A 22,073-nucleotide genomic window follows, 5' to 3' on the forward strand; every position below is an offset into this window, starting at 1 on the left:
CCTGCTCTATTTGGGAAGCCCTCTCCCTGCCCCATTTTTACTCCAATTCTGCCCATTCTTTCAGGCCCACTCAATCTGACATCCTCCACCAAGGGTCCTACCTGGAGTCTAACTGCTGCCTCCTTCTGAGCTCAGAGGTCAGCACCTGTGCCACCTGACCCGGGACTCAGGCACAGATGTTTACACACACAGCCACCCTCCATGTCATGTGTATCTATAACCTAAAACCCTGAGCAACCGTTCAACCGTTCGACTGTCTGGCCTAGACTGTCTGACCGGAGGCTATGATGTGCACTGATCACCAGGGGGCAGATGCTCAAAGCAGGAACTGCCTCCTGGTGGTCAGTGCACTCCCACAGGGGAGCGCCACTCAGCTGATCAAGGGGCACCGGAAGCCAGCTGGGCTCAGGGCTGGTGAGCACAGCTGAGCAGTGCAAGCCTCTCCTGCCTCTGCTTGCACTACCGAGCAGAGCGGCGGCAGCGCAGGATCGGCGGCAGGACGAGCAGGAGCAGTGTGGCGCCCGGCCCAGGCTTGGGATCAAGCTCCTCCGGCACTACTACATCCCTCGAGGGATCTCAGACTGCTGTTTCGGGCATGGCCTGCGGGGATTTGGCCGAAACTGGCAGTACTATATCCCCCGAGGGGTCCTGGACTGCAAGAGGGCACAGGCCAGGCCGAGGGACCCCACTGGTGCACGAATGCATGCACTGGGCCTCTAGTTATGTAATAATCCACTACATACATGACCTTCGTTAAATGCAGCTGTTAAGTTTTTCCTCTCAAGACTAAAAATGTTCTCTAGCACTCAACTAATAATGACTACATAATAATTGTGTAATTCTAACGACCTTTGCTTCTTTATTTCCCCAAGTCAGCCTTGCTAAACCCCACATTACTGTGGCCTGGCCCCTGACATCCTAGTCTCCCTGCCCAGCCTCTTCCTCCCACTTTCTCATTCAGTTCGAGCCTCGGGACAGTGGGCTCTGAAGCTCTGAACCCAGAAATCCAGGCAAGACAAATACAACTACATGTGAAATGCACATTTTAGCCAGAGAGCATTGTATTTATGCATGATGAGCGGTATTAAAAACTTTCTTCACTTTTAAGTTTTCTGATGTTTATTCTAAATCTGGAACATACAGAGAAGTATAAGGAAATAACAAAAAGTACATGTGACCACAGTAACTATCATTAAAGGGCTTTCATTTAAAAATCACCATGTAAATATGCATCTATAGCACTAACGTGAAAAACATTAAGATGCAAATACCAATAAAATTCCTATTCCTGAGGGGGGAAAAAGTCAAATTTTCAAGGATGTGTATTAAGTGGATGTAACAAAAACAAAACTAAGGGATTTTATAATCTTCCAGAGCTTCCAGAATTTACGAGATACAAACAAAACCATAATAACCATAATTAAGCTTACTTATTGCTTAGATGGCTGAGACCGTTGAAATGAAATTATGGCCAATAATCTCTCAATTTCAAGCTAAATATTACTGGTTCCATAATCCTCTATTAAAAAGGCATTTTTTTAAAAGCAAGACTACAATCTAAATTTATTTTCATCTCACCTGACTTCCTGACGTACCCTCTCTCAAAGGCTTGTCCCAAGATGGGACTAAACACTTTCCCCAGAACACTGAGGCCCAGATCACGGAATGGGATCCCGAGCACACACAGAAGGGCAACGTGCCGAGGCACTGTGCACTGACTAGTAATTCGAGATAAATTTTTCTATGTAATTTTAAGTAAGTTTAATAGCAAGTTGATTTTTTTATAATCATCTTTTATAGCTAGAGGGTGTTTTCTGCTGGGGGTTGAGAGGACAGAATACAATAGAAAACATTAATTATTCCTTCTCTCATCACCCACATCTGGAAATGAAGCATGATTGTCTACACTGCTGTGCCCCACGGAGCACGAAGCTCAGCAACGCTTGTACACAAACACGATAACACGAGAGTGACCGCGGGTGTGCTCACCTGGGACAGGCAGGCTATGACTCCAAAAAAGGTCTGGCAGGACTCGGGAGAAAATCCGTTGACTCTGATGGAGAGTTAAGATTCCAATGCAATGAGAGCAGTGCCACCTGCAGTGCATGTGCACGCACACTCACACTCACACTCACTCACCCACCACAGGAAGACACAGACCGAAGGTGACCCGAGCACAGGGGACTGGGAGAGGAGGCGACAGCACAGAGAGCAGAGGTTTGCTGTGAGGGCGCTCCCAAAGCCAGTGAGCAAGCGCCTGGCCTGAGAGCCAGCACACGCGTGCCCATACCCATACACAGGGCAGAGTGGCTTCTCAGAGCAAGTCCAGTCTCAAGTGTTATCCCTGTCGCTGTGCAGCAATAAAGGCCTCGTGAAAGGGCCTGAGCTACACTACTGTGAGAACAGGCCGGACCCCTGAGCTTCAGCTCCCCCTTTGCTAACACTAGAGCCAGCAAAGCTCTTCTAAAGCTGACTTTAAAATTCACTCACAATCCTGCCTGAAGAGCATCTGTGAGCCAGCAGGACACAGCTGTCCCTGTGCAGGCTCTGGGCTCAGATGCCCACAGCCAGCCTGGCCTGAGCTCACACGGCCTCTTCTGAAGACTGTGGAGTTCCTGCAATCCTGGCCCTACAGGAGAAAGTTCCCCTATCGAGCTGGGTGAACAAAGAGAACTGTCAGACTGGAAACCTACTCACTGTGAAGTCTCCTACCCAGGCACACCGAGAACCGCTAACCCGAGCCTGCAGCGAGCAGGGCCCTGTACACCCCGACCCCGTGCCGCCAGCCCTATCGCCGAACTCCTGCCTTCACTGGGCCCCCTGGCTGGCCAACACTTGGCAAAGCAGGAACAAGGGAAAGCTGGAAGATGTGGTCCGAGACCCGATGTGGTCCGAGACCCGCGTGCCCTCAGACCCTGGAGCTTCTCCGGGATGGCAAGTGGTGGCTGGAGGATGGCCTTCTGAGGGCTCCTGTGAGGAGGGTGCCCGACCCATGCAGCACTAACCTCTCATCTGCAGAGGTACCCCCACTCGCCGTCTGTTTTCCCTGTGTTCATAAAAGCACCCCCTCCCCCAAATACAACCAAAACCCATTTCCTTTATCTCTCTTTTTTAAAAATTCTTCACTCAGTTGTTTTTGTTTTTTTATTGATTTCAGAGAGAAAGGGAGAGGGAGATAGAAACATCACTGATGAAAGAGAATCATTGATCAGCTGCCTCCTACTGGGGGATCAAGCCTGCAACCCAGGCACATGGCCTGGACTGGAATCGAACCAGGAACTTTCAGTCCGCAGGCCGACGCACTATCCACTAAGCCAAACCGGCTAGGGCTCCTTTAACTCTTTACAATGGGCCGGACTTGCTCAAGTTCTGAATATCACCCAAGAACTGCGTATAAAGGGATACTTCCTGTTTATTTGAGGTCCCTGTAAATACTTAATGCAATGAGATGCTCGCTGTCGGCACCAATCCAACATAAATAAAGGTGTCTGCAGAACAGCCTGGCCCAGAGCAGAAGAGAGGGGGCTGCATGACGTCACCTCCGTCCCGGCCCTAAAGTGTTAACAGCGTAACTGGAGCCTGAAGCTGTGTCCACTCGACCGCTCACCTTTGCCACACGTCAGGACACAGGATGGACACAACACAATTCACCGCGGAACCCACTTCTCACCCAGCAATTCCCACATCAGGCGTCAATGCTCTCACCCCTTCTCTTCCCCCAAAAAGGATACGGCAGGAGCACTCCACACTGCACAGACAGAACCACCCAGGATGGCTGCAAAAGAAAACAGGACTCAATCAAAGGGTGTTTCCAACTTACAAAGTGACACACTCTACCAGTGTCTCCTAGGCACTGGCGGCTCGGTTATCACTGACCACGAAGCACCCACACTGCGACGATGGTGTTCACGTAGCAGGAACACCAGGGTCAAAGGCTCGCTGTGAGTGCCCAAGGAGAAAGCTTAAAATTATGTATAAATATTTAATCCCACGCGTTACTGCTTGAAACTGTCCTGCCAACTGAGGACCCCTGCCTCCTACCCAACCTGTCCTGGCCCCTCCTAAGTCCTTCTTGATCCTGATCAAAAAAGGTGGGAACTGTGAAGCCAAATAGACATGATGTCAGTACACTGTACAAGATAACTTTTTATAAATTCTAAAACTCAGGTTAATTATAAAACTGTAAGTCAATCACTACCTTTGGGGGGTACTTCATATATTTTTAAATTATGTTACCTTTTATTTTTTATATTTAATTTTAAGAAGTACATGAATCACTATACTGATAGCTCTGCTTCACGAAATCACTATGTAAAAATCAAGTGATGCCCGGTTTAGCCTGCCGACTCTAGGACTTCACCAGCTGACACACGCACACACTCCCACATTAGCTCCCACGCTGATGTTTACTGAGATTCTCCTAGGTGCACAGACGGTGCAGGCACCAGCCACAACATGAACACAGAGTGCAATCTTCTCATCGGCAGCATCCTCGCTAATGCTCTGCACTGTCTGTCACTACCTTAAAAGAACTTTGGAGTCCAGCTGGCCTGGCTCAGTGGTTGAGTGTCAACCTGTGAACCTGGAGGACAGTCAGAGCACATGTCCAGGTTGTGGGCTCGATTCCCAGTAGGGCGTATGCAGGAGGCAGCCGATCAATGATTCTCTCTCATCATTGATGTTTCTCTCTCTCTCCCTCTCTCTCTGAAATCAATAAATATATATATATATATATATATATATATATTTTTTTTTTTTTTTTTTTTAAGAACTTTGGAAAGGTAAGTACCCCTCATCCTTTTTTAGGTAATGCCAACAACCTTTCAGCGTAAGTTTATCTTCTGCAGACAGAGTGCAGGAACATGAACCATTTTATGAAATGGAGACTGGCTCTAAGAAAGCACGTAGCTAGCGTATCTTCACATCGGCTGACTCTATCAAACTCTCGGACTTCAGCTAAGCTGGAACAGGAACTACATCGGTGACCCTGCTCTGACCTTCTTGCATTCAGAATGCCTTCGCATGAGCCGGGCATTCTCAGCAGCAGCACCCAGGTCTGCTCAGACCCAGTTTCTAGGAATTCCTTTGATGTGTCCTGAGGCTGCTCAGAGCCATGGGGCAATGCAGGGTGCCAGGACTTCGTGGGCGATGGTGGACAGGGGAGAGGGACAACCGTGAAGGGGTGTCCTCAGGCTGCAGGAAGGGCCGCGGAAAGAAGCCGACTCTCTGGAAAAGACTCCTTTCGACACAGTCTGCGGTCACAGTCACAGGGATCTGCAGGTGGTGGCCTGCCTGCTTCCTCCAGCCTGGGTGTCGCTGGGCCCAATGCACACATACATTACAAACCATGGGGTGTTACCTATATACAAATCTCACTCTGGGGTATTACAAAATATTTGCTACTGACCTTCACAACAGGTAAATCAAAGACTTCCCGGGCCTCCCCGACCTCCGGGTTGTCCCCGTCCTCAGAAATGATGTGCGAGGCCAGTGCGTTGTAGGACACTTCCTTAGCCTTCCCAGCCTTCAGAAGCTGAATAACCTTTAAAGAAACCACACACATTAAAACTCCGCATTGCACTCTTGGTGTACAAATTAGCCTGAACATGAACATTCTAAATTAAAAACACACCTTGTACTCTGTCATAGTCAATGAAACATTAGGGGACAATGAAAAGCAGTAACTCTTGGTTCACTGACAAGTGAGCAGGGAGGTACTCTGAGCAGGTGCCACAGGTGTCAGCGCTGAAGACAGAGGACTGACAGACACCAAGCACACAGCCCCATGCGCCCGAGATCTGGTCTGGCTTGGCGATGGGTGTTCACCGCCAAAGGCAAAGGCCCGGGAAGGGACACAGCAGGTCCCTGACCGGACACCGCAGGACGCGAACTCCGGTTTCTGTCCATGGGCCTGTGCTAAACCTGGCTTTGTGACATGTCCTTTTGCTGCAGGTCCAAGAACCTACTGACGAAGCTGAGGACTCACTGGACATGAGCGGAATCCTTGTGAATGTAAAACAATTAACGAGGCAAGGACAACGCTGTAGGGAGAGCCATGTTCCCACGGGTCAGGGAGCACAAATGCACTGCACAGACGTTATTCAGTGCTACGCAACTTTATTCTCAGGGAAGGCAGGAGGGCTGGGAGCAGGTAAGTCATGACCAGATTTTCTAGAAAGATTGACAGTCAGTTCAAAGAATGGACTGGGTTGGCTCCAGGATGGGCCAGGTGACCTGGGAGGAGTGGCTGCAATAACCAGGTGATGGGGCAGGCACATGACCTAAGGAAGGGGGAGGAAGAAGAGACCTGTGAGAGACCTAGCAGGACATACTGACTGGTGACTGCAAGGGGTGTAGGCACAGGAGGAAAGGATGAAGTGCTGGGAACCACAGACCAGCACAGAGGGCGGAGCACACGGGCGGGTGGGAACCGGAAAAGAAGGAAGTTTAGATTAGTGAGGTGGCAGCCAGAGCTCCTGAGTTTACCCAGGGGAGGGACAACCTCTTTAGGACGTTCCCGCCCATCCATAGGACTGGAACAGATGCCAGTATTTGTCTCACGAATGAAGGCATCATGGTCACCAGACACAAACCAGCTCACTTTCCTTCTCCCCTGACCTCCAAGCATCTTTAGCTTCACATGCGCTCAACTTGTCTCACAGAAAATGCCTCCACTCGGCTCCGGATCCTACTGCCTTTTCTAAGAGTCTGGAAACTTCACCCTCTCCCCGCTGCCTACAAAGTTCCAAGTGGCCACGTCTTGTGTACATGCACATGCACAGACTCAGCCCCTGCCCTGGCCCTTCGCTGCTGCCTTGCCATGTCTCATCTCCTGAAACAATAGGCAGCCTTTTGGGTTTCACACCCTCTCTGCTGCCCAGCATCTGCCAACAGCCTCACTGCTGACGCCTGCAGGCCCAAAGGACTCTGAAGATGCCCAAGGCCCCAGCCTGTCCCGTCTCCACACTGCCCACCACGGGCTGCAGGCACCTCTGCCCCTCTGCTCCGGTCCACCCATCAGCCGGCGGCTCCCAAACACGGATGCCTCCTCTCCTGGCATATGTCCCACCGAACCTGAGTGAAGGACCCATGGGAAAGGACGCTACTCCGGAGCATTTCAGTGGTGCCTTCCCCTAGGCACCCCAGCACCCAGCACCCTATGCTAACGCCCTCAGGTGTGCCACCCGCCCTTGCCACCCATAAGACCCATTTTTCTGTTACACCCAGACCCAGCGCCATGCCTGACGTGCACTGATGTTCAATGCGTCAACTTTCTGAGTCCGTACTTATAGGATCCAGAGAATCAGGTGTTCCGGCACTATACTTTTTAAAAAGTAAACTGTTGCAGATCCAAGTGGTTTGTGAAAACTTTAAGCACTTACAATAGATTTGACTTAACACTGTTGAGCAAATATGGTTCAACATAAGTTGCTCCAGGTTTTAAGTAGCATGGGGTTCAAGTCCTAAATGAGATGGGGGGTGAAAGAAAGGGGAGTTACCAGCACTGGAAAAAGCTAACGTCCTCACAGGCTCACATAATCACGCTGGGTGCAGAGCCTGTTTATGTTTACATTCAAAGCTAGAGTCTCTTCACCCTAAAGGGGCAGGGAAGTATCACCTGGGGACACCCTGGGGAGTCTGGTTAATAGGACACCAAGCACAAGCCTCCAGAACGCCAAGACCACGGCGCCTTCCACACTGCCTTTCCTTCTACACCAGCCCTGTGCCTTCGCTAACCCCGTCTGCACTCCTCCCGCTCCCAGGCCTTCCTCCCGGCTGGGCACTCACTGGGGATGAGATCCTGGGCCACACAACTGCATAATGAAAGGGAGAAGATTAACCGGAAGAGGTTATTCAACTAAGACTGGCTCCCACTGCATTTAAACGGATGTATCACTGAGAAAAAGCTTAGGAAAAGCCTCAATAACCTTTCGCACGAGCCCACACTAGAAAGTTTTAAAGGGTGAATGTGGATGGTGCTAAGTGGGTCTTTTCTACATTTACTCTATAACTCACCCAATACCCAATTAGGAAAACCCAGAAATCCAAATTCGCTGGTGAAGCGAGCGCTTCTCGGGTGCGCACAGATGACAGCTGGGCGGCTGCCACCCCAGCCGGGCCAGCTAGCAGCCCCTCGCGCGGGAGCCGACACCGCAGCCGGCACAGCAGGCACCTGTCCCGATCCCGCCTGGAAAGAGGGGCCGTGCGCTTCCGGAGGCGGCCGAGGGGTCGGGCCCGGGGCTTACAGCCGCGCGACCGGACGCCCGGCCACGCCAGGCTGAGGACGGTCAGCTCGGCAAGCTGCGCTAGGCCGAGCTAGGACTCGGGGACACTGAGCAACAGGAACTCAGGGGCCGACCCACCCACGTGCTCTGCCCTCCTCGGTCTGGGCTTGCCCCAGGGTCCCGCAGCCGCCCCGAGCCCTCCGGGGTCCCGCAGCCACCCCCGGTCCCCTCCCTGCCTCCCCGGGCGCCGGCCCCAGGCCTGCTCGGCGCCGGGCGGCCCAGCCTCCGCGCGGCCGGGCCGGCGGGGACCGGGCGGTGGGGTCCCGACTTTCCTCGTCCGAGCGCGCGCCCGCGGCGGGGACGGGGCGGGCCGGAGACGCGCGGCGGGGGCGGCGCGGTACCTGCGGGTCGATGTCGCCCACCGCGTAGTACTTGACCTCCCTGAATAAGTCCTCGGGAACTTGCGGCGCCTGGTCCGCCATGGTCGCGGCGGCTCCCGCCCGGGGCCCGCGGGGCAAAGTGCCCTACGGGTCGGCCCGGCCCGGTGCTGCGAGTCCGGCCCGCTCCCCCGCCCTCCGCGCCCCGCCCCGCCCGCGCCGAACGACCCAAGCGCGGGAGCCGCGCTCGCGCTGCGGGACGCACCATCCGCGGGATGCCGGGGGGAGCGCCGAGGGGCGGGCAGGCAGCCGGCACCGCCCGGCGCCTTCGCTGCGGCCCGCGGGCCCCGGGATTCGGCTCGACCGCAGCCCGCTCCAGGAACAAGGGCTGTTATGGCTGCCGCTCCCTCACGAGAGGGCGGGGGGCACGCGGGGAAACGAGCGCCCCCCACGCGCGGCCGGAGTGGGCCGGCCCTGGAGAGAGGGCACGCTGCCCCTCCCGGCAGCACGCGCGGCCCCTGGGCGGGGCGTGCGCACGGCGGGGAACGGGGCGGGGCGGGAGGCGGGGGCGGGGGGCGGGGCGAAGGCCCGCGGCCGCGGATCTCGGAGCTTCGGCGTTTCGGCACCGAGCACCGAGCAGCTGAGCTTCGTCGGTGGCCGCACGCTCGGACCCCCGAGGGGACGCCTCGCACCTGCGGCCGAGGAGGGCCGGTCCTGGCCGGGAACGGGACGAGTCGGGTCCCCGCCGCTGACCGAGATGCCCGCTTCCCTGGCCCAGCCGTTGGGCGTCTCCCCGCCGGGACCGCGCTGTGGGCCGAGCCCGCTCCGCTCCCCGCGGAGCCACTGAGGACGCGGCGGTGACGCGATCCCGCTCTGACGTCATCCTGTCGCCGGAGAGGACGGAGAGGCGCCCGCACCCTTCATCCTAACCGGGTCCCCGCGTCCTGGGGCCTCCCGCCCCGCCTGGGCCCTCGGCGCCTGAGCACGGGTCCGAGGGAGCCCTTCTTCCCCAGCTGTCCTAGGCTTCACCGCCTGCTGCGCTTACCTGCTAAGCAGGAGGACGTTTTTAAGTAACTGTCAGTGAAACTTTTTATAAAAATCTTCCCCACCCGGCAGCGGCGTGCTCAGAGGCTGAGCGTGGGCCTAGGAGCCCGGAGGTCACGGCTGGACCCCGGTCAGGGCACCTGCCGGGTGCGGCTAGATCCCTGTGTGCGGCGTGCAGCAGGCAGCATTAATGAGTCTCATCACTGATGTTTCTCCCTCCCTGTCTGAAGTCAATAAAAATATATTTTTAAGAAAAAGGAAAATAATATTCCAAGAGAGTTACTATGGCACTCTCATGGCATTAATTCATTATCATTATCAGTCTGTGATCACGCAGAAGTTCCGAGAGCAAAGGTGATGTGGGTGGTGGTTCAGCCATCTGGGTGCACTGGCCCTTCACCAGGTGAGTGAGGCTGTGATCGCCCTTTCCGTTGTGTGTGGAAGGAGTGGTTTTGTATGGGCAGAAAGTGAGCCTTTAATTACAGTTATGTCTTATTCTAATTTTTTGTCTTTTGTACAGTGTAAAAAAGCATTGTTCAAAAGCTAACACATTTCTTCTAAAGATAATTAAAATATTGAGTGCATGCCTGAATAAGAATTGACTGTCCTTCCTTTGAATACACAAGAACATATTTGGTATTAACCATTGTAATATTTCACATTCAGTGTTTAAAAACGACTGTAATAAATTTGTTCTTTAAAAAAAAAAAAAACAAAACATGCTTTTATTGATTTTCTTGGAGAGAGGAAGGGAGAGGGAGAGAAACATTGATGAAACAGAAGCATCAGTCAGCTGCCTCCTACTCATCCGCCATGTGCCCTGTCTGAGGCGAACCTGAGATCTCTTGGTGCACCAGTTTCCACCTGTCCTACTGAGTCACATCCGCCAGGACAAATTAGTTCAAATACAGAACTGAAATTAGTTGGCCTGTGTCAGAGCACTTGTTTAGCCCTTTGCTTCCTTGGTTAAACATGAACTAAGCATGTAAGTTTATATTAAAAACTTCTTAAAACAGACCTCAACTGGTATTTGTTAGTTAAAAAGAAACTCATAACTTACAGCAGGACAAATTCACCCTGCTGTGACTTCTGACAACTCAGTAAAGCAGATTCTGGGACAAGAAATCTGCTGTCTAATCTCATCAATCCAGTGGTCTCCGTGGTTAGAGCGTCAGCCTGCGAACCGAAGGGTCTTGGGTTCGATTCCCTATCAATGGCATATACCTACATTGCAGGAGTGGGAGGCAACCAATTGCTGTCTCTCTCACATGGCTGTTTCTCTCCTTTCCTCTCTCTCCCCCTCCCTCCCTTCCACTCTTTCTGAATATCAATGGAAAACAATACTCTAGGGTGAGAATTAATAAAAAATAAGATAAAATTTCATCAACTTGTCACTGTCAGAAAGCCCCATTGAACTGGGCAGGGATGGTGTGGAACATGGTTGCCTCCCGGGGCAGATTCACACCAAGAAAACATTCCGTAGGGATATGGTACACAGCAACTTTGCCAGAGATGAAAAATAAGCACATTAAAATGAAGAATTCCATGTGCAGAATGGGTGTTCTGAGGAAGCCTGCTCAGAACATCATGACATGAATTACCCCCTCACCAGGAGGCTTAAAGATGGCAATTCGGTATTTTATATCACACCACAACTCATAAAGATCATTGTCAGCACAGGTCCACATCTGTCATCTGAACTGCCTGTCACAGCGTTACAGAAAAAAGTACCACACTGAGACTGCTGTATATGACTCACGAATAAGTTGGTGTTTCTCATCAATGATGTTTTAGAAGTTGACCCAAGTTATGGTAATAATAGTATCAGTTCATTAAATAGAAGCTCTGCGTTTCTTTAACTTTGATGCTTATACTACCAAATACGACACACTGAGATTTCTATTTTCACACTTCCTCCACCTGAGTTCAAAGTATAATCATTTTGTGGATAATCAGCCTTCCAAGGATAAACAGCCTACGCTTGCTTAATGCTAATCTGGTAAATGGGGTAATACATTTCTTATTTTGTATTGCAAAAGTAGATAATCCAAGGCTGGGGGGGGGGGGGAGTGTAGAGTGTGAAATTAGAAAAAGTAAAAGTAGAGTTGAGACTATTAACCTAAATTGTACCACCTGGTGGGAATTTGGGCAGTTATTTAGGTATTCCCAAAGGCCTTTCTAAAAAACATCTCTATATTGTGTGTAACCATCTCAGTCTTGTTCTCATGTGTTCCATTCAGCGAGTCACACATCCCGGAGAGAGAGACGCGCTCTATGTTTCGTAAACCTTTGGTTTGAGTTTATAGACTACAGTGTTTAACCTTTTCATGAAAGGGAAGAACACCTCACTCAGAGGCACAAACAAGCCTGAGGTTAGCCCAGGGGGTGTGGCACAGTGGGCTGGAGCATCATCCCTCTTGCAGAAAGGTCACTGGTTTGATTCTGGTCAGGGCACGTGCCCAGGTTTTGGGTTCAATCCCCTGGTGGGGTATGTACAAGAGGCAGCCGATTGATGTTTTGTTTCTCTCCTCCATGTCTCTCTAAAATCAATAAAAACATTTTTTAAAAAGAAGTTATACCACACATACTCTTCTGTTGCTGCATAATAAACACGAATGTCCTTCCATATGTTAGGTCTATATCACTTAATGGGTACAGAATGCTCCATCTTTACTGTACCTTAATTCAATCAATTCTGTCTTGTTACACCTTGCTGTTTCCAGGTTAGCAGTTACAGTGCTGCAATGAAGCAGTCATCTTAAAATAAGCACCTCTGTAATGCATTGTACAGTTCCATGCTCTAAGGTGAACTGCCCCAGGCCTATCCCCCACCTGGCACACTATCCAGAAGGCTCACATCAGTGGCTCTCACTATGGGCAGTTTTGCCTCCCAGGGGTGATGGGCAACGTCAGGAGACATTGGTTGTCATAACTGGAGGGAAGAGGGTGCTAATACCGTGTTTCCCTGAAAATAAGACCTACCCCGTGGAAAGGTAAGACATCCCCTGAAAATAAGACCTAGCGCAACTTTGGGAGAAAAAATTAATATAAGACACTGTCTTATTTTCGGGGAAACAGGGTAGCACCTAGTTGAGGCCACCCCCACACCATGTACCCTGTGCAAAATGTCACCAGTACTGCTGCTGAGAAACCTGGTTTAAGGTGATGTTGGGACAAACTACACATTCATTGGATTAAAACATTGAAACTTCCTTGCACACAACTTGGTGGCTGGCTCAGCTCTCCTCTAATAGGCACTTAGGGCTTCTGTCCTAGAGCCATTTTCTTCCAGCTGTACACAAGGGGAGAAAGCACTGGGAAGTACCATTCTGGAAGTTCTCAGCCAAGTCTATAAAGAATGGCATATGTCCCTGTCAGGCACTTCCATTGGCTAGAACCTAGTCTCATGATGCCAACATAAACTGCAAGGGACTCTGGGACATGTAGTCTTCCTATGTGTCCAGCCTGGCTTATATAAACAGACACCATTGTACTCAGGCTTCAGGTTGAGTTTAGTGGATGGGGAACCCCAGCAGAGTGGAGAGGTGAGGAAGGAGAAGGGCATTTATTTCCCAGTTCCTACCAGCTTGCCTTGAGCTGCCTAAGTCACCTATTTTGTGCAGCTCTCTCTTGCCTTCCAGGTTCTGCTCCTCCTTCCTCTCACCCCTCGGGCCCAGGCCAGGCCATGCCTCTGTCAGCCGCCCCTTCACACGCCACTCTCTCAGATGGTCCTGATTCGAATGCACTGCTCCACTGGTGGCCTCACTGACCTAATGGACATGGGACGTGGTGGGGACATTGAGAACTGTTTCCTCTGAAATAAGATATCATGTCTGCCCTCGAAAGACTAACCGATATGTGGATACACAAGCCTAAGCCTGGGGAATGGGTCCTAACACAGCAGAGGCTTAGAGAAGGTCTGTGCGGGCCGGCATACCGGTCCAGGCATCCAGCAGAGTGGCTGTTGGGTCTGAGTGTAGAATAACCCTATAGCTGTGGTCATTGGAGGGAAAGAGCTTAGCGGATCCCATGGCTGGCCCTGTGGCTGCCTTTGTGGCCTTGGAAGCGGTGAAAATAAGATCATCATTAGGAATTACACTGACCGTTGTATTAATATGTCGAGCACCCGGCAGTCTTAACAGGCCAAGGAATCAGAGTACCTTTGTTTGTGGAGTCAAGCATTCCAACTGGGGGGGTGAAATGGTGCCCAGCAGCCCCTGCTGGCTGTGTACCACGGGATCAGGCTGGCCACACTCACCTGCAAGTGCTCACCTACGCAGGTACCGATGTCCCTCCCAGAGCACGTGCCCTGAAACTTGGGGCTGCTCACCTTTCTGCAGGTGAGGTCAATGTCTATCAGAGATCTCTTTAGCAAATGATTTCTGTGCTGGGTTTTGGGAGCCCACGTTGGCTCTCCTGCCCAAAGTGGACACAGAGGGCCTGCCACGGGGCCCAGGCTCTTGTCCACTGCACGGAGAGTGGGAACAACTCGAAAAAGGTGGAAGGGCCGAAAACTTCTAGCAGGATGCCTGCTTAGATATTTTAAAGCTTAGAACCACCATCGCCAAAGGCACACAGTATGGCAACCTTACTCTCTATTCCTGGTCACTCTGAGACTTTTCCCAGAGGAAAGAAATGTATATCCAAAGCAAATGTTGACAGGCATCACAATCTGGGGTTGTAAAATAATTGGCTTCTTTGCAAAATATGTCCTTAATTGGATCTCAGGTAGTTCACCAGCTAATGAATGAGGATTCTGAGCTGGGACCTGGGTCTAGAGGGTGTCAGACTGACAAAGACCTGGACAGTGCCCACCTCCAACTTCCTGGTCTGTTTGTACCTGCAAGACATTGAGTCAGACTCAATCCTCTCACAGAATAACTCTGAATGAGCACACAGGCCCGGAGAAGTCAAAGACCAGCAGAATTTTGGCTAAATCCATCTTTTTGGACTTACCTTCATTCATTCTTAAAAAAATAAAATAATAAGCCGAAACCGGTTTGGCTCAGTGGTAGAGCGTCGGTCTGCGGACTGAAAGGTCCCAGGTTCGATTTTGGTCAAGGGCATGTACATTGGTTGCGGGCACATCCCCGATGGAGGGTGTGCAAGAGGCAGCTGGTCGATGTTTCTCTCTCATCGATGTTTCTAGCTCTCTATCTCTCTCCCTTCCTCTCTGTAAAAAAATCAATAAAATATATTTAAAAAATAATAATAAATAAAAATAAAAATAAAATAATAAAATAAATTAAAAGATGTCTAACCACTGCTTACACCTGAAACTAACAAAAGATAATATTGAATGTAAACTGTAATTGAAAAAATAAAATTTAATGAAGCATAAACTGACTACTCCTTCCCCAAAATTAAAATGAACAATTTAATTTCATATGAAAAGGTAAGCTCTGAAAATAACGTTTATGGAATGGAAAATGTAACCTCGTACAGGTGAAAGAGTCCACAGCTTGATATTTTTGTAGCTATTTCTCTTTTGGAATCCGTCAAAGGCCAAGAGATGATTTTTAGATCTCAGTTCAGAACTTCCTGGTTTTAATGTCTTGTATCAGTTTTAATTTTCTAATTTAATTAGTTTTCTAATTAGAAGGGTTAAGTTAATTAACCTCATTATTTACTATATATTTAATGATTTCTCTTCTGTGGGGAGTTAGTTAATTTTCAATAATTGGAAAGCTTATGACGAGGGATAGTGCCAGGTTGTTCATGTACTGCTTTCTGACCAGAGCCCGGAACAGGCCTGACTGAAGGGAACTTCAGGTGAGAAGTCAGATACAGGCACGCAAAAGACTATTTCCCGATCGTTAAAACATGGGATGTGAACACTGGGTTGAGATTCAATCATTTTTATCAGATTAGAACTCAATGGATATGTCCTTTATTTACTTATTTATTTTGTTAATCTTCATCTGAGGATATTTTTTTCCATTGATTTTTTTTAGAGAGCGTGAAAAGGAAGATGGGAGGGAGGGAGATAATGTGCCAGACGCACCGTGGAGTGGCTGAGCCCCTCCAGGCGCAGGTGGAATGCCAGCAGGGGTTTATAAGGGGTGGATCTCAACACGGGACCTGGGTGAGTCGGGAGGGCCTCTTTGAGTCCTGAAAGGGCCCTGAGGTCACAGGAGGAGGGGATGCCCATGGCCCTTGGAGGAGCAGCCTGAGTTCCCCTGGCCAGGAGTGAAGGTGGGGGAGGCGGGACTAGGAATGACTCCTCCCCCAGGGAGAGGCTGTGGGGGGAGATGGGGCAGACAGAAAGGTGGAAAACCTTCAGAGGAAAGCTATGTAGGAAGAAACAATAATCACCCATAATCCTCATAGAGTCTGTCTATGATAAATCCTATCACCAAACGTATAGGCTGAGAGGGGACTGGGTGAAAAGGTGGAGGGGTTGAGAAGGACAGAGTGGCAGTTACAGGATAGTCCCAGGGACGGAAAGTTCAGCACAGGGAATAGGTTCAATTGTGTTGTAATAACTATGGGTGGTGCCAGGTGGGGACAAGGGCTATCAGGTGTTAGAAATAAGGCGAGCCCCCCAAGTCAGGGGTTCTGGTAGAATACAAAACACTCAGGAGCCAGGCAGCAAGGCAAACATCTTTACTTCTACATAGAAGGGTGCACACACATGGTCTGGAAGCCTGTCCACGCCAAGCAGGCGGGCTGTTTGGGTTTATAATCCCTTATGCACATGACCTGTCCCTTGGTCTTGATTGGAGCTCAGGTGCACAGTCTTTCTCGATTGGCTAATTCAAAGGGAGGGGTTGGCCATTGCTGTTTCAAGATGGCAACCCCCAGGGGAGCTGCAAGCCATGTGGCCAACATGGCAGCTGCCAAGTCACGCAGTCCAAAATGGCGGCTGTCTAAACTGTTCTTTGACAGAAAAGATGGACTTGTTTATTCTCACATCAGGGAATCACTCTGTAAGTTGTGTAAATGTCTAATCACTATGCTATTCCCCTGAAAACAGTCACAATAACATTGAACGTCAACTGCAATTGAAAAGTAGAAATAAAGAAATTACCCACTTAGACAATAAGAAGGAATGTACAGGCTGCAATTGAGACTGCAGTAGCTGGACTTTCATTTGATCCTTTGGAAAATGTTGGCCCCCTCACCAATCTATAGCAGGCAAAGTAGTCCTAGTTCTGCAGGATCCAGTAGCCTATACAAGCCAACAATGCTTACTGCCCTCACCCACAGTTCCAGAAGCTTCTCTCTGCCTGCAGAAGCAGGTTCAATCCAATCAGCCGTCTGTGAGCTCCATGACCTCCTGCCACTCTGCCACACACCCCACCCCAGACTCATCCTGCCACGGCCCTCCATCCATGCTCTTCCCACCGAACCAGGCACTTGGCTTTCTTCACACACACCCAGCTGTCCTCACCTCCAGGGCTCTGCCAGCCTGGCTGTCTCATCCCGGGGACGCCCCTCTCACGTAGCAGCCTGCCCAGGTCTGTTCTCTCTCCCTTTGCCCAAGCTCTAACGCCCATTTCATGAAACTTCTCTAGTATGTTGAGATAGAATTTCTCTGGTCTATTCTATTTGTGGCTATAAACAATTTATATGGCATGGGTCCAGGATGACTGAGCCACCCAACTGTGAGAGTGTCCATTTCAAACCAATCTCACGGCCTGTGTGAGGCACCTGGGAACCGTTTTTCCAGGCAAAGGGAGCGATCAGGGCTGGAGGGAGCCCGAAGTGTGGCCGCTTCTCTTCCTGCCAGTATTTATATTTAAATACCCGAGAGCCGCCCTCACCCTCCCCCTCTCGGGTGTGGCTCAGTCCATTGAGGTACTCCCTCCCGTGCTCCAGGGGTCGCCCATCTGATTCCCGTCAGGCACATGTCCAGATTGTGGCTCAATCCCCAGAAGGGGCGTGGAGGAGACAGGCCACCTAAGTTTCTCTCTCCCCTCCTCTCCCTCTCAAAATCAAAACATATCCTAGGATGAGGGTTTAAACAAAAAGACAACAACAAAAAACTTACCTCTTCTCATGAAGTTGCTGCTTTGCGACTGTTGCACTTCATTTCACAGATGGGGAAGCAGGTGGGGAGACGCTGAGTCAGGGGCAGTAAACTCATTCTGTGAAGGGCCAGAGCCAGGATATTCCGGCAGCGCGGTGTAGTGATCTTCATGGAAAAAAGATTGAGCCACAGCGACAGCCCATCAGAAGTAGAGACCTTTCAGAAGACACATTTTTTAAGATACTAAAATATAATTTTTAAAAAATCCCTACCCGAGGATATGTTTTACAGAGTCAGCAAACCAGGGCCTTTTGTGAAATGAGTGACACCCTTTTAGGTCCACAGTCCCTAAATTTGTTCTAAAGTTCAAGTTCAAAATTCTTGGTCATGTAGAAGACAAAAAAAAAAAAAAAAGAGTTATTTGCACTTACTTAAGAAACCACACTTAATTTTGCAACCATTTTCTGCCGTGAAATGTTCACAGGAAAGGTTCCTGCATGTTGAAATGTCTCTCTCTTTTTTGTAGTAGAAAAGGTTTTTATTAATATTTTGGGAATATGTTTCTAAATCCCTGTATTTATTTCAATAAATTCTGGCTTATTTTAGTTTTTTCAGATTGAAGCTAATCTTCTTTTCCATGAAGATCACCTCACAATAGGCATTTACATTTGCTATACCACAACCAGTGGTGCTAAGACTATTCATTTTCACCTGTGCCGTGCTAATAAGCCTCAAATTAGACAGTTCCACCAAGACTCGGCAGCTGGCGCCAGGCCCCACTGCGCATCGCAAGCTGAAGGATGACTATTTGGGGATGCTTCATAATTACACGAGGTGAAAATGTTGGCAGCCAGGAGATCCCTACTTTCCAAGGTTTGCGGGAAATTTTAATGAAAGTGCCACAAACATGTTACTTAGGATGGTTGTTTGCACTTAATATGAGGCCGTGTTCTCTCTGGATTTCAAAGTCTGGACTAATTAATTAGCCCTAATCCCTGTCTTCCTGCCGGTCCAGCACTCGGAGGGCCTGGGGGACCAGAGTTATCGCAGCGAAGGAGGAGGAGTGCCCCTGGGGTCGGAGGCCGGGTTCGCTAACACCTGTTGGGTTAGTCTTGGTTTCTTCCACGCGTGAATCTGTGACCCAGGAGGCCCTGAGTCAGCAAACCAGGGCCTTTTGTGTAAATGAAGTTCTGCTGGGCAGTGTGCACACCAACAGGGCTCTGTTGAGGCTGCAACAGCCCTTCAGAAGTCAGAGATCTTTGCACCGCGCTGCCGGAATATCCTGGCTCTGACCCTTCACAGAATGAGTTTACAGCCCCTGACTCAGCGTCTCCCCATCTGCTTCCCCATCTGTGAAATGAAGTGCAACAGTCGCAAAGCAGCAACTTCATGAGAAGAGGTAAGTTTTTTGTTGTTGTCTTTTTGTTTAAACCCTCATCCTAGGATATGTTTTGATTTTGAGAGGGAGGAGGGGAGAGAGAAACGTAGATGGCCTGTGTCCTCCACACCCTTTCTGGAGACTGAGCCGCAGTGACAGCCCTTCCGAAGTTAGAGACCTTTCTGAAGACACAGTTTCTAAGATACTAAAATATAATTTAAAATATCCTTACTCGAGGATATGTTTTTATTATGAGAGAGAGAAAGAGAAAGAGGGGGAGGGAGAGAGAGAGAGATCAATTGGTTGTCTCCCATACACACCCTGACCAGGGGTGGGAGCCACAGCCTTTTGGTGTATGAGGACGGCACTCCACCACCTGAGCCGCCTGGCCAGGGCCTAATGCTCTTATTTTCAGAGTAGGGTTCACGAGTCATTCTTTCCTCAGTTATAAATCAGTTCTTTTTTTTTTTTTTTTAAACTTAAAAACACTGCCCCTTAGAAAGACAAAGATGGGTGATAATAGTATTTGTAGTTGGGAACATGGAGGCTCTCAGGTGAACCAATAGGACCTCGCAGGAAAGAAGGCATGGGCATGCTTTGATTGGGTAGGCTTGACTTTCTGCTACTTCTATTGCAATATCAGGAAAACTCTTCAGGGTGAATGTAAGGGCAATGGTGTTCGTCTTTCTTCTGGGTCACTCACACGCTCACGTGGAATAAACAGCCTGCTCCAGCCTGCGGAGAAAGGAAAGAAGACCTTGAAAAGCAGAAAAACAAGCTCCATGAACACAAACAATCTATTTTTATAGCACTTTATCTGGCAGCCATTTCAGTGATTACATGATGTAATAGAGTTCCGGGTAATCCTAATACATTTCCAAGGGGGAGAATTGGCAGCAGCCATGAGAACTAACTTTCTTTCTTTCTTTTTTAAAGCTATTGGGAGAGATTTATTGAGGGATTTAAAAAATATATATTTTATTGATTTTTTACAGAGAGGAAGAGAGAGGGACAGAGAGTTAGAAACATTAATGAGAGAGAATCATCCATCAGCTGCCTCTTGCACACCCCCTACTTTGACAGGATCCTTTTCCCCCATCATTTGTTTTTATTGATTTTTAGAGAGAGAAATATAGATCTGCTGTCTCCTGCACTCCCCATACTGGGTATCAAGCCTAAAACCTGGGCCTGTGCTGTGACTGGGAATTGAATTAGTGAACCCTCAGTATATGGGACTATGCTCAACCAACTGAGCCACACTGACCAGGGCTGTCAGGATCTTGAGCTGACCTATGTAAAAAATCTTTTATTATATATATATATAATATATATATATATATATTATATCAATTTTATATATATCAATTTTATATATCAATTTTATATATATCAATTTATATATATCAATTTTATATATATATATATATATATATATATATATATATATATATATATATATATAAAATTGATTTTTTACAGAGAGGAAGGAAGAGAGATAGAGAGCTAGAAACATTGATGAGAGAGAGTCACCGATCAGCTGCCTCCTGCACACCCCCTATTGGGGATGTGCCCGCAACCAAGGTACATGCCCTTGACCGGAATCAAACCTGGAACTCTTCAGTCCACAGGCTGATGCTCTATCCACTGAGCCAAGATTCTTGAGCCACCGGTTTCGGCTCAAGAATCTTCTTTTCCCCCTTTCTCCATACTTTCTTCCCAATTCTTCCTCCTTGGCTGTCTCTCTCCTACCTTGCTTAGTTCAGTGTTATTCTTTATGCTAAGATAGGAGATGTGAAGAAGGTGGAGTTGGTCAAGGACAACTGCAGGGGCCTGACGTGGCTGGGATCTCCCTTTTCTGTGTCCCGCACGGAAAGAGAGATGAACGAACCGGTTCTAAGTGGAGGTGGCCAGGGATTGAGAAATAATAGAAATAAAGAGAGAAGACACACAGATAGATTTTAAGCTGGGAGCTGGGAGGGCCGCTGACCTCCTCTGCTGGAGAGACAGACTGACGACCTCCTGAGCCACGCTGTACATCTATTTATTCTCCAATCCAACAAGGGGGTTTCACAGGAAAGCAAGGAGCCTGGGAGGGCCCAGGTTCCACCCACTCCTTCCTCCCGGACAAACACAAGCCAGAAACTAAGAACATCTCCGCACTCCCACGGCGGGAGTGCATATCCCGGGCCCAGTCAGCAACAATCTAAAGAATGTCCATGTGTCTTTCCAGGTGGCCCTCTACAGAGAACAAGCTGAAGGAAGGTTTAACCCAGGAGAATCTGATGTTGGATACATGACTGTTTTGCCTTGCATCCTGCCATCTTAATTTGGTTCATAATAATTAAACATTTCAATAAGATAATTATTATTTTGTGAAGATACTAATTTTTATTGGCAAAAACATTCTTACGTGTTTGCACTGTCACTTCCATGCTCCCTGGGGCCTCTGTGCTTGCATCCCGCTCCCCGGCCTGCTTCTCTTGGGCTCCGTTGCCAACCTTTGCCCTCCACTGCTTCCAAGCCTACATTCTATCTGGAGCGCAGGGCTCCTTAGCAGTGCCAAGCCCTGTGACAGAAGCCAATGGGAGCCATGATGATCTGGGCCCGGCCAAGGTGCTGGCCAAGGGCACACGCCAGGGACTGGATTGTAGGAGGAACTGGTTCCAAGCCCATGAGACCATGTGACCCGCTGCAGAACCGAGACGGTGATAGTTGCGAATCTTCCTTTGACATGAATGTACTTATGTATCAATGGCATTTAGTGAGTTGACCTATGTCAGCATCTAGTTTCCACGTCAAAGGTGAGACATGACTCAACTAGACAGGAATCACCCACAGTTGAATGAAGGGCCTCTGTAACCAGGGGAAGAGTTTGAGCCTGTTTTTAGTGGCCGTTTAGACTAGGGGTGTCGAACTCAATCAGAGAAGGGGCCAAAATCTAAAATCCAGCCTAAATCGCGGGCCGAATGGTTTACTGAACAGTCATAAACTGACAATGTCATAAACTGACAGCGGAGTGCAGTGATGACAGCGCGGTGCGGGTCACATTGCAAGGCCTGGCGGGCTAGATTTGGCCC

The 22,073-nt window shown here is 49.3% G+C and overlaps 2 protein-coding genes across 5 annotated transcripts in view; one reads left to right on the top strand and one right to left on the bottom strand.

The window, feature by feature from the left end:
* The window catches only part of PAXIP1 (PAX interacting protein 1), a 36,255-nt gene extending 27,510 nt beyond the window's left edge, over positions 1 to 8,745 (bottom strand). For 2 of the 4 annotated variants that reach the window (XM_084897484.1, XM_084897485.1), the window contains exons 1-4: positions 8,627 to 8,743; positions 5,408 to 5,542; positions 3,732 to 3,775; positions 1,990 to 2,053 (exon numbers count right to left, since the gene is read on the bottom strand). In XM_084897484.1, coding sequence (XP_084753610.1) covers positions 1,990 to 2,053; positions 3,732 to 3,775; positions 5,408 to 5,542; positions 8,627 to 8,707 — 324 coding nt within the window. In that variant the 5' untranslated portion in view covers positions 8,708 to 8,743. Of the gene's footprint in view, positions 1 to 1,989; positions 2,054 to 3,731; positions 3,776 to 5,407; positions 5,543 to 8,626 lie in introns of all 4 variants that reach the window. The other 2 variants (XR_014796195.1, XR_014796196.1) reach the window with 2 other exon arrangements.
* The window catches only part of HTR5A (5-hydroxytryptamine receptor 5A), a 134,073-nt gene that overhangs the window by 82,208 nt on the left and 29,792 nt on the right, over positions 1 to 22,073 (top strand). The gene's annotated exons all lie outside the window — the stretch shown is intronic.

This window comes from Pipistrellus hanaki (assembly GCF_964339955.1).
Source record: "Pipistrellus hanaki genome assembly, chromosome: 10".
NCBI classification, from domain to species: domain Eukaryota; kingdom Metazoa; phylum Chordata; class Mammalia; order Chiroptera; family Vespertilionidae; genus Pipistrellus; species Pipistrellus hanaki.